The sequence below is a fragment of the Astyanax mexicanus genome, chromosome 24 (assembly GCF_023375975.1).
Source record: "Astyanax mexicanus isolate ESR-SI-001 chromosome 24, AstMex3_surface, whole genome shotgun sequence".
NCBI classification, from domain to species: Eukaryota; Metazoa; Chordata; class Actinopteri; order Characiformes; family Acestrorhamphidae; genus Astyanax; species Astyanax mexicanus.
Genome location: NC_064431.1, coordinates 16,037,397 through 16,052,064, shown reverse-complemented (window position 1 = coordinate 16,052,064; position 14,668 = coordinate 16,037,397). Strand labels below are relative to the sequence as shown.

General features: G+C 40.3%; 1 protein-coding gene and 1 long non-coding RNA gene across 2 annotated transcripts in view; one reads left to right on the top strand and one right to left on the bottom strand.

The window, feature by feature from the left end:
* Nucleotides 1-14,668, top strand: part of LOC103033505 (arf-GAP with GTPase, ANK repeat and PH domain-containing protein 1) — a 34,812-nt gene that overhangs the window by 16,104 nt on the left and 4,040 nt on the right. Inside the window, exons 7-19 of the mRNA XM_007248381.4 lie at nt 1,137-1,258; nt 1,402-1,557; nt 1,682-1,762; nt 5,290-5,394; nt 5,766-5,925; nt 6,021-6,122; nt 7,124-7,252; nt 7,950-8,009; nt 9,712-9,863; nt 10,989-11,079; nt 11,590-11,812; nt 12,710-13,004; nt 14,403-14,663. Of these exons, the coding sequence (XP_007248443.3) occupies nt 1,137-1,258; nt 1,402-1,557; nt 1,682-1,762; nt 5,290-5,394; nt 5,766-5,925; nt 6,021-6,122; nt 7,124-7,252; nt 7,950-8,009; nt 9,712-9,863; nt 10,989-11,079; nt 11,590-11,812; nt 12,710-13,004; nt 14,403-14,642 (1,916 nt within the window). The 3' untranslated portion in view covers nt 14,643-14,663. The remainder of the gene's footprint in view (nt 1-1,136; nt 1,259-1,401; nt 1,558-1,681; nt 1,763-5,289; nt 5,395-5,765; nt 5,926-6,020; nt 6,123-7,123; nt 7,253-7,949; nt 8,010-9,711; nt 9,864-10,988; nt 11,080-11,589; nt 11,813-12,709; nt 13,005-14,402; nt 14,664-14,668) is intronic.
* Nucleotides 3,132-14,668, bottom strand: part of LOC125787471 (uncharacterized) — a 241,440-nt gene continuing 229,903 nt past the window's right edge. Inside the window, exon 2 of the long non-coding RNA XR_007429346.1 lies at nt 3,132-3,390. This is a non-coding gene — a long non-coding RNA (uncharacterized LOC125787471). The remainder of the gene's footprint in view (nt 3,391-14,668) is intronic.

Genomic DNA, 14,668 nt, shown 5'->3' with positions numbered 1-14,668 from the left:
TAGTACCTGAATACTGTCTGCATAGTAGGGCTGCAACTAATGATTAGTTTGGTAGTCGACTAATATGATGATTATTGTTTTCCGGTTAGTCGATTAGTCAACGATAATTCCTGCCATGTCCTCCATCTCTAAAAACAATAGAAACATCTAAACATGAGATTTAAAAAGGCATTTGAATGTCTAGATGTTGTTTAAATGTGGAAAGTTCTGATATTTAGTGATTAAATATATTAAATGTTGTGTTTGGGCACTTTTGGAGGCACAGACTAAGTTGAGTGTAAACTGTGAGTGAGCCTTTTACCCATTTTCTGTGGGTCCCCAGCACTTTGTGGAATGCGGTACACACTAAGAAAAGTAAGTACAGATTTGTACTTAAAAGAGTATAAAGCTTGTCGTTGGGGCTGTAGCTTATATTAAGGTACAAATAAAGTACCTTACAGTGAAAGTCCTTTTTTGTACCCATATTTTTTGTGCCAGTAAAGATTATAAACATTCTAAACATTTTTATCAACTGAATATGGCTCAAAAACTTGATGAAGCAAAACTGTCTGGCTTTCAAATTAAAAATGTGCAATTAAAATATTGATTTTGTTTATTGGTGCAGTGATACAGAATACTGAATGTACCCTTTGGCTGCAGGTTAAATGGTACAAATTTGTACTTATTGCTGTTAGGAATGACTTTGTACTTCAGAGGGAACAAATCTGACCCTGTAAAGACCAGTATTGTACCTTTGAGGGTACAATTATGAAGAGTGTACCTTTGAGTACAAAAAAGTACTCATATCGTACCTCTGTTTTTTAGAGTGTACTGTTACATTAACGATTAGTCAACAATGAAATTTGTAGCTGGCAAATTTAAATAATCGACATTCGTCGTTGCAGCCCTACTGCATAGTGCCAAAATACTACCTTGGTACTATCTGCTTTCTACCTGTAAAATACCTGTATAGTACCTGAATTTAAGTGGCATATTACATATATTGAGCCACAATACTATCCGCATAGCACTTGTATAATACCTGAATACTCTCTGTGTACTAGTAAGCAAACACTATCCACACTATCCAATGCAGGTATTATAGTACCCAGTAGATTACAGAAAGAAACCTGTTATCTTTCCTTTTTGTTCTGCAGCCGCTCAGAAGACGGTGGCGATGAAGAGACAGCTGGCGCTGTACGCCTCCTGCAGATCTCTCCCGAACTCGCCGAGTCATTCCGGAGGATCTACTCCACTGTCTGGAGCTTTTCCAGGCCAGGTGAGTCACACTAACACCTGAACTCCTGAATCCTGCTCACCTGCAGTCCTGACACAGAGCCCAGAAACACAAACCCATTTATAAAGAACGGTATTATGTATGAAGACAGTCGCATCTTTCTGTCCGTCTGTTCGTCTGTCCAGGCCAGTAACGGAGGTCAGAGCAGTGACTACTCCTCCTCCCTGCCCTCCACTCCGGTCATCAGTCACAAGGACATCAGCGGGGCGTCCGGAGGGGAGAAGCTAGGCATTGCGACGCCTGTATCCCTGCGCAGCCATGGACGAACCGCTCGATTTACAGTTAGTCCTGAGCTCTAATACTATTCACAGTCCTCTTATTGGCAGCTTTACCTTTTGTAAATGTGTGTAGAGAGTATGTTTATTACAATGTTATACTGTATGTGTGTGTGTTTGTGTGTTTCAGGCGAGGCGGGGCAGTGACTCTGAGAGGCGGAGTGTTGACAGCAAAGACTTTGGCGTAGGACGCGCCATCCCCATCAAACAGGTGTGTGTGTGTGTGTGTGTGTGTGTGTGTAGTACCATTATTTGACCACGGTACACTTTGTAAACATAATGGTTCTTTATAATAACTAAAAAAAAAAACATTAGCATTTTAACCTGTCATCAGCCTGTGTTTTGTAAATGGTTCTGTATAGAAAGAGTATACTGCATTTTTAAAACTATAAGGCACACTCAAAATCATTTTAGTGCACCTTATAATCCAGTGCACCCTATGTATGAATTTAACCAGTCAGGTTGTAAGGAGCAGTAAAGCCGCTCCATTGTAGTACAGTGTTATACAGGAGTTTCAGTTTAGTTCTCCAGCAGTATTAGCATTATCAGCTAACCGTACTAAGTGCTAGCACTTTGGCCATTCAGAGGTCAGTATTATCGGCCTGTAGCCTGCTGCCGCTAGTTAGCAGCTAATGCTAATGCTGCAGCTTTAGTAAAACTCTGGAAATCTAAGCTTATTGTAAATAAGTAAGTGTTAACTTACCTTGATAAACAGTTTTCAGGAGAGAAATCTGTGTAGATTAACATCCAGCGCTCGTCTGAAATGTTTTTTTTTTTTTTTTTTAGAATTACAGTTTTGTTTACTTAACTAAGCTTAGCTTTACAGTACGTTCTGAATTAGAAGGAAACACTGTGACACACTGGGGGCTTACTAGAGTTATATAAAATGTGCCTTATAATCCAATGCGACTTATGTATAAAAATCATTGGCGTAGGAACCGGGGGGGATGGGTGGGACATGTCCCACCCAATATTAGAAACAGGTGGATATGTCCCCCCCATACCTGTCAAGTCTCCCGTTTTGGCCGGGAAACTACCGTATTTTACTCCTCTTTCCCGCCGTCCTCCCGTATTAGTATTTTCCCGTAAATTTCCCGTATTTTATTAAAATAAAAAAATATATATTATTGAGGATACAGGGCACTGACCGCTCTGTGTCTCTTAACCAATCGTGGAGCCGGTTCAAGGAGAAAGTCCCGCCTTTCAGGAGAAACAGCCAATCAGCTTGCAAGGAGGGTCCTCGCTCCTCGCTGTGAGTTCAGGCAGCTAGTTGGAGCTGCTGATGTTAAAACATACATGCAGCGATTTTTCTAAAAGAAAGGTAACGGTAGGCTAATCATGGAAACTGTGATGAGATTTTTCTGATAGCTGCTTAAAAATACTCCGAAATATAACACACAGATTAAACCTTTTAAAATAAAAAAAATTACAGCTTGTGACTCAGTTTAACTAGAAATGTGGAGAGGACCGACATTAACTGAACTGATCAGGGGTGGAGTGATCAAAAGGAAGAAGTATTAATTTTTGTGTAGGCCCCTTAGGACTAATTTTTACTGATGGAATATATCTGGTCACCAACAGTCATTTTGCAGAATTTGTGCACTCTTTGTTCAATTTTAAATCCATTAAATAAATAAAAAATATATCATATAAAAGAGTGCATTTATTACAAAAAAGACATGAAATCTTAAATTAAAAAAAAAGATATAGAAAAGTGTTTTTAATTTGGCTGTATTAAAAGAATGACATGAAGGAATGTCCACAACATGTTCAGATTCTGATAATCTAATTGTAGTGTGTAAGTGGTTCACATGTGGTTATTTTAGATTTTTTGTAAACCTGTTTTAAAATGTAAGAGATACTGAACCTTCGTTGGGCTGGTGGGACGGCTTTAAGCGGACAGAGGAAAATATCCATTATTTTTAAATCTAAAACTTGACAGGTATGCCCCCCCAAAAATGAAATAGTTTCGCTCAGCTCAGTCGTACTGTTAATGACCGACCGCTAAGCGCTGGGAAACCAATCACGGTGCGTTTCAGGGAGAAAGTCCCGCCTTTCAGAATAAACAGCCAATCAGCTCGCTGGTCTTGCGAGAAGAGTTAGCGTGCTGGTGGAGGAGAAGCCCCTCCCCCTCGCTGTGAGATTTAGAAGCGGTGTCCAGCATCAGCTGGTGTTGAAGTAAATCTGGATATACGGCGATTTTTCTAAGAGGTAACGGAGCTAACCATGTGACCTGTGTTGAGATTATTTCTGATAGCTGGTTAAAAAGACTCCTCTCCAAATCAAAACACACAGATTAAACCCATCGTGTGATTAATAAACTGCAGCTGTGTTAGTCAGTTATCTTAACTTTGGAATTAGCTAGACAGGGAGTCAAGGCTTAAAAAAAACATAAATGTTATGTTCAGCTTGCCCTGATATTCCTGATCAGCTAATCACTATTTCATTTTCAAATTGTGTTTATTCATTTAGGATTGCAGGACTTATTGTAAGCTATAGTAAACTAAAAAAATAGTTAGCTAGAAGCCAGATGTAGTGGATAGCCAGAATTTAGTACAATACTTTATGTTGGTAGTTTAAAGCAGTTTATTAACCCTGATCTCTGCCCTAAAATTGTGTGTTTTCCACCAGATCCAACTGATTAGCTAATAAACAGTCCTTTACTGAGTTTACCTGTTAAAACCCCTTAGCCCCCTATTGAGCATAAATCATTATGTATGTCAGCAGTGTATTAGACACATCATACCTCCACTTACTTTATTAAGTGACTTTAAAGCAGAGTAGGCAGTGGGGATATGCAGTAGAATGTGTAGGAACAGGGTTGAGAAACACTGCTCTAACCTGACTTCTGTTTATTTGTAGTTCACAGTGAGACTAAATCCTGAGTAAATAGAGGGATTCCAGGCGAATCCAAATGTTTTTTTCTTTAGTCTAATATTTATATTAACTTCTGTCAAAATTCTCTATGAAACGTAAAGTTACATTCTTTTTTCAAAAAAGGACACCATCATAAGAAGTGCTTTCAGTAGAAAGAATTAAAAGCGCAGATGATAACTGATCAGTTTTTGTCATATATGTATATAATTGAGACATTTCACGCGTATTTGTTTAAATGTAATTTGGAGTAACATGACGGTTGTAAAGTCACCTTTACTTGGATGTAACTAATAATAAACAGAGTACAGAAAAAAGGGATTATTTGTGATTAAAAGTAATTCCTTAAATGTTGTACTAAGAAACTATGTGGGCTTTGGTGCATATTAGCAAATGTGTCCCCCCCAATATCAAACCCGCTCCTACGCCCTTGATAAAAATAGACCAGAAAATAGATGTTTATTTATAGTGAGTCTTATAATTCGGTGCGCCTTATAGTGCGCAAAAATATGGTATGTCTACAGCATCATCTGGTGCTTGTGAATATATCTATGCCGACAGGTGTCTACAGGTACATTTCTGCCATATTGCTATCTTGGCAATGGAAAACACAGTCGTGCCCCTGCCTGAAAAAAGCTTAGACAAATATTAACAGTCAGACGTTTATTCCTGTCTTGGCAACATAGGCACACTTCATTGTCTGGAGCATGTACATCCCCATCTGGCCATGGGGGTGGAAAATGCGAATGGCAATTGAAACTCTAATTGGTTTATTTTATTTTTTAATAAACAAATCAGATTTGTACCTGCATTACCTGCTGTGTGAATATAGAAAAAAACTCTCTCTCTCTCTCTCTTTTTTAGAGTATCCTCCTGAAGCGTAGTGGGAATTCACTGAAACAGGAGTGGAAGAAGAAGTACGTAACTCTGTCCAATAACGGAATGCTGTCCTACCACTCCAATGTCAGCGTAAGTCACAAACATACACATAAAGATGTGTCATCTTTTATACCCTTTTATTTGACAAAGTTACAGATAAGGTTTTCTTTTTAGGACACTTTCATAAAGATTATGCCTCTGTAAACAGTGCTGCACAGTAGAATAGTGCACTCGCTAATGACTTACAAACGATGGGCACCATCTTGCAGGTTCTTAGCAGTCATATATGGGGTTGGATTTGCCCGTCTTACCAGCATATGAGCAGATATCTGTACAAGACTTTTCTTGAATTACCTGATTGATTTAAATAAACACAAAATGTGTCAAAGGATGCCTAAACAATTGCAAAAGATGTATAAATATACAATAGTTTTTATTTGTTTGCTTGTTTCTGCCGATAGGAGTACATGCAGAACGTTCATGGTAAAGAGATAGATCTCCTGCGGGTGACGGTGAAGGTTCCGGGGAAGCGTCCTCCCAGGGCTGCCATGTCTGCTGGCCCCCTACCCGGACACAATGGTTTAGTCCAAGATGTGCCGGGACTGGAGGGGAGCAGCTCAGGTGAGTCAGGACTATGGTATTAATCCATTAAATCAAATAACATAATATAAATGTCAATATTAGAGCGTTGTATATGTTTAAATTTGCGGTTTTAGCCGCTGCTTACCCGAGTGGGCTGTTAACCGTGGACGAGGGAGCCGGGGGTCAGCGGGACGTCCAGCGCTCCTTTACCCTGTCCAGTAAAGTCCAGAGTTTTGGTATGCACACACACTTTACACACCTGAATCTTAATTTCTATAGATTTATGCTTATTATAATGATGTAGTAGCATTAATATGAGGAAAGGTGTGGTCTGATTAGACACTGGGTTTTACCACAATAGGGTGTTAAAGTGCTTTCCTCACTACAGGCCCTACAGACACGTTTATAAAGGCTACTTTTGCTTTTGGATAGTGTACCTTCTGGTGAGAGCTCGTCAGGGTTGCCAGGTCCAACAAAAATATCCAGTGCAAACTCACTCTAAAATCTGCCCTTCAGGAGCTTAAACTAGCCTACAATATATATCTGTCTAGCGTTTAAAACAAATTGCACAAAACAACTATGAATATATGACTTAGTATGTTGTTTAAAAGGATTTATTATCAGTTTTGCTGTTTATCTTGAAATACATTATTAATATTGTAACAATAGTGTTTTATTAGTTCTTTTATAACCATTTTATATCCCAGTCAACATTTAATAGCAACATAACTAGCAAAAAAAAATGACTTTTACTTATTTGTTTCTGTTCTTGCCCCTCCTGAACCCTCTTCTCTCTACTCTCTTTATAATATTTTTCATCATTCTGGTTACATTGTGATTTCTCTCTCTCTCTGTCTCTCTTTCTCTCTCACTGTCTCTCTCTCTCTCTCTTTTTCAAGCTGTCCTCCTTTATGTCTTTACGTTCTTCTTATTGTTATAATTGAGGAAGATTGATTTTAGTGTGACTTCTACACGTTTGCCCGCTGTGTTGATGTATCATTCACGACAGGCATGTTTTTCGGCAGCCGTGTTAATTTTTAAAAGTAGCCCAAGAAAAACGCACTTTCACTCCTGACTAGATTTTCAAACAAGCCCAATTTGGCGGGAAAAACGCAAACCTGGCAACTCTTGAGCTCGTTGACTTGTTGGCTAGACATGCCTCTACAACACACTCAGAGACATTTTACCCAGCTGACAGATTTGAGAGAGGGAGACCTAAACGTGTGTCTGATTACAGAAATCGAGGGCGTTCTGAACCCCCCTCTGATTAAAGACCCCAGCACGTCTCCGGTGACGGACAGGAAGAAGCAGCGGAGGAAGAAGAGCATGAATCAGAGAGCAGACACCACCATCGGCCAGGCTGAAGGTGAGCACAGTGCTGATGGTCAAGGTGAGCAGAGGTGGGAGGAGCCAGTGCATTTCTGTAAAATAACCATACTGAAAAAACTTCACCTGTAGATATAGATATTTATATTTATATAATTATCATATTGTAATATTAATATTATATAATGAATTAAATAATATTGTGACGTTGTAATATTGCACCTGCTCTGCAACGTAAAAAAGTTTGGCTGTTTGGCTGCTAAGGTGATAAGCTGTGTCCAGATTTAGATTCTCTGTTGAGATTTAATTGACGTTTACAGAGGAAGAACAGCTAGAAGATCTGAACAGCTCTTAATGTTAATTATCTCACAGATTTGGATATTGATCCAGTAGATCAATATTACTCACCTTACCAACTAATTATAGCAGCAGATACTAACAGTAAATCAGATCCACTTCTGTGGACACCTTCATCTCAGTGCAGTGAAGCAGTAATATCAAAGTCTCCATAGGCAAGTCAGCTCACACAGCAGTCAGTGACCTGTCCCCTCATTAATAAGATCTAAATTAGTGCATATTTTCTGCACTGCTACAATATCGCTTATATAAAAATATAAAAATGTTATTTTTCTTCTTGTCTGACTGATTCTTTCCCTTCGTTTCTGAAGGTCTACTATTCCTCTTTTTCTAATATTCCTCTCTTTTTCTATCTCTTTCTCCTACTGCTTTTCTTTCAGCCAAGCGCAAAATGTGGAAACTAAAAAGCTTCGGTAGCTTGAGAAACATAAATAAAACAGGTAACACAGAACAGGGTGCACATTCTCTCATCAACATGATTGCAAGCTGTACTGTAAATCTACTTTAATAATACTACTACACACATTATAACAGTCTACTACAGTAATTTCATTACAAACATCTACAACTTCTCTGCACTATATGCAGTCCCTTACTAAAGTATTGGAACAGTGAGGCTGATCCCTTTATTTCTGCTGTAGAGTGGTTTGTCATTACTTACTCAGATCCGCAGAGCAGATCCTTTCTTTCTCCAAACTTTAGCCTTTCATCTCATTGGAAAAGGCTAATCTTTGTCTTATCAGTCTATAATCAATCCAAAGACAGTGGATTTCATCTTCTGATAGAGCCTCTGTGCTTTTGTTCATGAAGTCTTCTGTAAACAGTACATTTTGATAACCTTCACTCCTTTCCCTCTGGAGGTTGTTGCTGATGTCACCAACAGTTGTTTTAAGGGTTTTCTTTACAGCCCTTACAATGTTTCTGTCATCAACTGCTGTGGCTTTCCTTGCTCTTCCTTTTTGACATCTGTTATTTAATACACCAGTGACGACTTTCTTCTTCAGGACATTCCAAACAGCTGTTCTGGTTATGGACAATATTCGGGCAATGATGCTGATTGATTTTTTTTTTTTATCTTCTCTCAGCTTCACAGTTGCTTATTTTTCACCCATAGACAGCTCTCTGTTTTTCATGTTGGTTACTCCTCTATCTATACATGCACAGTCTGCACAGATAATACCCAAATCTGAGCGTAGACATTTATGTAAGTAAAACAGTCTCACCAGATTTTGAAATTTAAAAGAACTTGAATTGCTAGCACTGAATTATTTTGCATTAAAGTATTGCATATGAATTTTTTGCCTCGAAATTAAACACTTGCATTTTTTCAATATGAAAAAAATCATATTGAAAAAATCAAAAGCAAAAATGTTAAAATTAAAATATATGTAAAATAAATTCAGCTTACTTAAATTCGACATGTCAATTTCACAGCTCAAAACATGAGGTACAAAATTAAACATCCGGGACACACAGGATAAAATATATATTGAAAAAATGGAAAAAAAAAGTGTTTAATTCAGAGACAAAATAAATCACATGCTAAAATTCAGTGCAAAATAATGCAGTGCTTGAAATTCAAGTGTTTTTAAATTTGAAAATCTGGTGAGACTGTTTTACTTTCATAGACATTCAGTGCTATTTATTGTTTGAATAATTAATGTAACAGGACACACCTAGGCAATAAAACATACCTGATAGGCACATGTTCCAGTACTTTTGCTCATTAGAAAATGGGTGGGTTCAGACAGACGGTGCTGAATCTTTTAAACTGTGCATCAGATCCAGATAAATACCTGTAAAATAAAAGCTGAAATTTTGATCTTTTGACTGATATGAAACCCAAATGTTTTCAGTCTACAGCAAAAATGAATGGATTGACCTCACTGTAGTAATAAATGAACATTTTCAATTCTGTGGTGTGTCATCATCTTTACATCCCAGCTTAAACAGCACCACAGTAGTATATAACTTTCACACCAAAACTAATAGTGGTAAAATGGATTGTTCAATGCAGTAACATCACCAATTCTCTGTTGATTCCATAGAGTAGCTTTAATTGACAACAATGTATAACCTGATGTTTTATAAAACATTCTCCTACTGTAATTCAGAAATTCTCCTGTATGTTTGTGTGATTAGATGATGAGAACTGTGAGTTCCTGATCGTGTCCAGCACGGGGCAGACGTGGCAGTTCGAGGCTCAGAGCCAGGAGGAACGAGACGCCTGGGTTCAGGCCATCGAGAGCCAGATCCTGGCCAGTCTGCAGTCGTGTGAGAGCAGCAGGCACAAGGTAAAAACCACCAGCAGTTTATAATCTGGGAAACATTTTACAATAAAGGTACATTCATCAACAGTACTTACGATAGAAAGCCTCAACTTGTCAAATTATTAACTGACACCAGTTAAGAAGACTTTATTCTTCTTTACACATTGTTTAACTAATGTTTTTATTCGTTATTAAAGGACTAATAAGAATTATAAAGGGCCTATTAAGACTTTTCTGTATTTATTAAGAAGACTATTAGATTTTCTGTTGTAATTAATAACATACTCAGGAGGTATCATCAGACATTAAAGAAACATGCTGAGTTTAAGCCCTGGCAGCTCTTGTCAGCAGAGCTTTAGCCAGTATTTGTATGTTCTGGTAATCTGTGTCCCATTCCCCACTCCCATTTCCACAGTCAGGGTTGTCAGGTATACATAACAGCACACGAACAGTGGGTTGTAGCTATGGATAGATAATCAATGAGCTTCAATACAGTTGCTGACCACAGCTGAGCAATTTACAACAATCACTAGCTTAGTAGAGACTTCAGTTTCTGAATCAGTTTCTCTGATTTTTTTATTTATAGGTGTATGTTTGAGTAAAATAAACATTGTTGTTTTATTCTTTAAACTACAGACAACATTTCTCCAGATAAAAAAAAGGAATTTAAAGCATTTATTTGCAGAAAATGAGAAATGACTGAAATAACAAAAAGATGCACAGTTCAGAAATCAGTATTTGGTGGAAAAACTCTGTTTTTTAATCACAGTCTTCATGCATCTTGGCATGTTCTCCTCCACCAGTCTTACACACTGCTTTTGGATAACTTTATGCCACTCCTGGTGCCTGGGGTCTCTTATTTTATTCCAGAGCTTTATATTCACTGATTAGCTACAGATTAAGACTCGTAATCTCTTGCCTCAAATCGTCAAAGTGTTTTAAGCATTACAATTTACTGAGGTTTAATAATTTCTTAACCAGTGACAAATAATTAATATTTTACAAGTGTTCATTATTGTTGTAAGTACTGTTAATTTATGTATCTATATTGTAAAGTGATATCGTTATCTGAGACGCCTGAATTTCCTCATGAACATCAATGATGTTATGACGTCTCTGTGTGTGTGTGTGTGTGTGTGTGTTCTGTAGGCGAGAAGGAACAGTCAGAGTGAGGCAGTGGCGATACAGGCGATCCGTAACGCTAAAGGAAACAGCTTCTGTGTGGACTGTGATGCTCCTAGTAAGTCTATAGCTCAATATATGTATTTCCCATTTGTCACTCCACCTGTCCAAATACTAATGAATTAAACTGCACAACCTGCCAGGGAGGCAGTCAGTGAAATGATAAAATCACACACATTTACATATGTCCATATATCTACATATATCCTTTAACCTATAGCAGTTGGTTGTAGCTCCGCCCACTCATGCTTAAGATTTAAGCCTGGACTACTTTTTAAATGAGACAGAATACAGGCCAACAAGAACAGAGCACTTATAGGAATTTTAACTATGAGTTTCACCCTGTTTTGGTAAACAGCAGCATTTTAAATAGATGGTCATAATCTTTTTTTTGATTCATTAATGAATGAACACAAACCTGAGTAATAGAAAATAGAAATGGTACTGCATTTACTACACAAAATAAAATATTATGATAAAAAAGAATTGTCCTTACAGTAAAGCTGGTAGGAGAGCATGTCAGTAGACACTGTATGGTGTTGACTTGAGACCCGTCTTCTCCTCTCAGATCCGACGTGGGCGAGTCTGAATCTGGGGGCTCTGATCTGTATCGAGTGCTCGGGGATCCACCGGAACCTCGGCACTCACCTGTCCCGGGTTCGCTCCCTGGACCTGGACGACTGGCCCTACGAGCTCACGCTGGTGCTCATCGCCATCGGCAACCACATGGCCAACAGCATCTGGGAGAGCCGAACGAGAGGCCGCTATAAGCCACGCCCTGATTCTACACGGTGAGCACCACCCCTTTATCCACCCAGTTTAGCACTGCCCATTTAGCCTACCTTCACTTATTTATCCTACAGCAGTTTAACCCCACCCATTCAGCCTACAGCAGTTTAGCCCCACCCATTCAGCCTACAACAGTTTAATCCCACCCACTTAGCCTACTGCAGTTTTGCAGTTTAGCCCCACACACTTAGTTTACAGCAATTTAGCTCCACCCATTCAGCCTGCCCACACTTATTCAGCCTACAGTGGTTTAGCCCCACCCACTCAGCCTACAGCAGTTTTGCAGTTTAGCCCCACCCATTTAGTTTACAGCAATTTAGCTCCACCCACTCAGCCTACTGTACTTTACCCCATCCATTCAGCCTGTCCACACGTATTCAGCCTACAGCAGTGTAGCCCCACCCACTCAGCCTACTGTAGCTTAGCCCCACCCACTCAGACTACTGTAGTTTAGCTTCACCCATTCATCCTACAACAATTTAGCTCCACCCATTCAGCCTGCCCACACTTATTCAGCCTACAGCAGTTTAGCCCCACCCATTTAATTTACAGTGCTTAGAATCCTTCCATTCAGACTACAGCAGTTTAGCCTTGCCCATTGAGTCTGCCCACACTTAATTAGTTTAAGCCCCACCCAATCAGCCTTCAGAATTTTAGCCCTACCCATTCGGCCCACAGCAGTTTAACCATGCCTATTATGTATACAGCAATTTAGCTCCACCCATTCAGTCAACACATGTTTAGCCCTGCTCACTTAGCCCTACAGTAGTTTAGCTTCATATAACAAGCTGGACTTTTTTTGGTCCATAAACGATAAAAATATTAAGTATGACAGGTATAAACTGTGGATTATGTGCTCTTTAACTGTGTGACCTGAATATTACTGTGTCTCTCGGTAGTGAGGAGCGGGAGTCGTGGATTCGGGCCAAATACGAGCAGAAGCTATTCCTGGCGTCGCTTGCCACCCTGAACGAGGGCCTGGACGGGTCGCTGTCGGCCCTCCTCTACAGAGCTGTGATTGACAGAGATTTGCCCAGGCTCCTCCTCCTGCTGGCCCACAGCACTAGAGAGGAAATCAACGCCCCGTCTCCATATGTGATGCGATTTGGAAACGGTGCCATCCACGAATCACTGTCGCCCCTGCACGCTGCCTGCCAGCTTGGAGACGTTGTCATGACACAGCTGCTGATCTGGGTAGGATCTCTGCATTATCCTTTAAAGAAGACAATTCTTACTTTGCTATGGTATCCCAGGTGGTTGCTGTGGGGTTGCTTGCCAACTGATAGGGTGTTGCTGAAGGTAGATACAGATGTTGGACAATGAAACTGAAACACCTGTCATTTTAGTGTGGGAGGTTTCATGGCTAAATTGGAGCAGCCTGGTGGCCAATCTTCATTAATTGCACATTGCACCAGTAAGAGCTGAATGTGAGGGTTCAATTAGCAGGGTAAGAGCACAGTTTTGCTCAAAATATTGCAACGCACACAACATTATAGGTGACATACCAGAGTTCAAAAGAGGACAAATTGTTGGTGCACGTCTTGCTGGCGCATCTGTGACCAAGACAGCAAGTCTTTGTGATGCATCAAGAGCCACAGTATCAAGGGTAATGTCAGCATACCACCAAGAAGGACGAACCACATCCAACAGGATTAACTGTGGACGCAAGAGGAAACTGTTTGAAAGGGATGTTCGGGTACTAACCCGGATTGTATCCAAACAACTTAAAACCACGGCTGCCCAAATCACAGCAGAAATCAATGTGCAACTCAGCTCTCCTGTTTCCACAGAACTGTCCGTCAGGACAATAAATTATTGTGGTCTAAAACCAGATGTTTCAGTTTCATTGTCCAAATGTTTGCAATGCTGCTCAAACTAGATTGCAAGATAGTTGCTGGAGTGTCCCAGGTGGTTGCTAGTATGCTGTAAGACGGATATAAGATGGTTGCTACAGACCGGAGTTGTTGCAAGGGTATACCAAGTGGTTGTTATCTGAGGGGTACTACAGTAGGTGGCTGCTGTTTCAGTCAAACTGGTTGCTGTGTGGTTGCTGTGTTGTTACTATGGTGTTCTAGGTGATTGCCAGGGTGTTTCAAGCTCTTTGCATTGGTATCTCAAACAACTAATAGAGAGATATTTGCTAAGTGGGGTTCTATGGGATTTGCTAGTTGGCTGCTGGGGTGACCCAGGTGGATGCTGTGGTGTTGTTGGGTGGGTTTTAGTCTGTAGGCTTTCTATTGGCTTCTGGCACAATCTATTTGCATGCTGGTTGTGTCCTCCAGTTTCTGACACTCATCATTAGTGTGTAGAGATTTCCTCGAGGCTGCATATTTGATTGAGTTAACTGCCTGGCCGATTGGTACTACAGTTGGTTGGATGCTGTTCCAGTCAAATTGGTTGCTAGGTGGCATACTGGGTGTGTCCTCTGTCTCTGACACTCACTATCAGTGTGTAGTGATTCCCCCTCAGGCTACTTTAGGTCAACATGAAAAAGATAATATATTATGAATATATTATGATGAACTGGCTGGCCTCAATGTTGTAGGCTGTAAGAACAAACATCATTTTCATTCACTGTTGACTCTTCTACAGTATGGTAGTGATGTGCGGAGCAGGGACTCTATGGGTCAGACGGCGGCTGCTATGGCGCGACGGGCGGGCAGTCAGATGTGTGTGGATATCCTGCTGCAGCACGGTTGCCCCGCCGATATCAGCCCCACCACCTCCACCCCGCCCACCACGTCCCCCTCCGGTGCCACCAGCCCCAGCCTGTCCCGCAACAGCAGCTCCGCCAGCCTCAGCCGGGGCACCTCCAAACGCCCACTGTCCTAACGCCAGGACCCGGAGTGGGAGGTAAG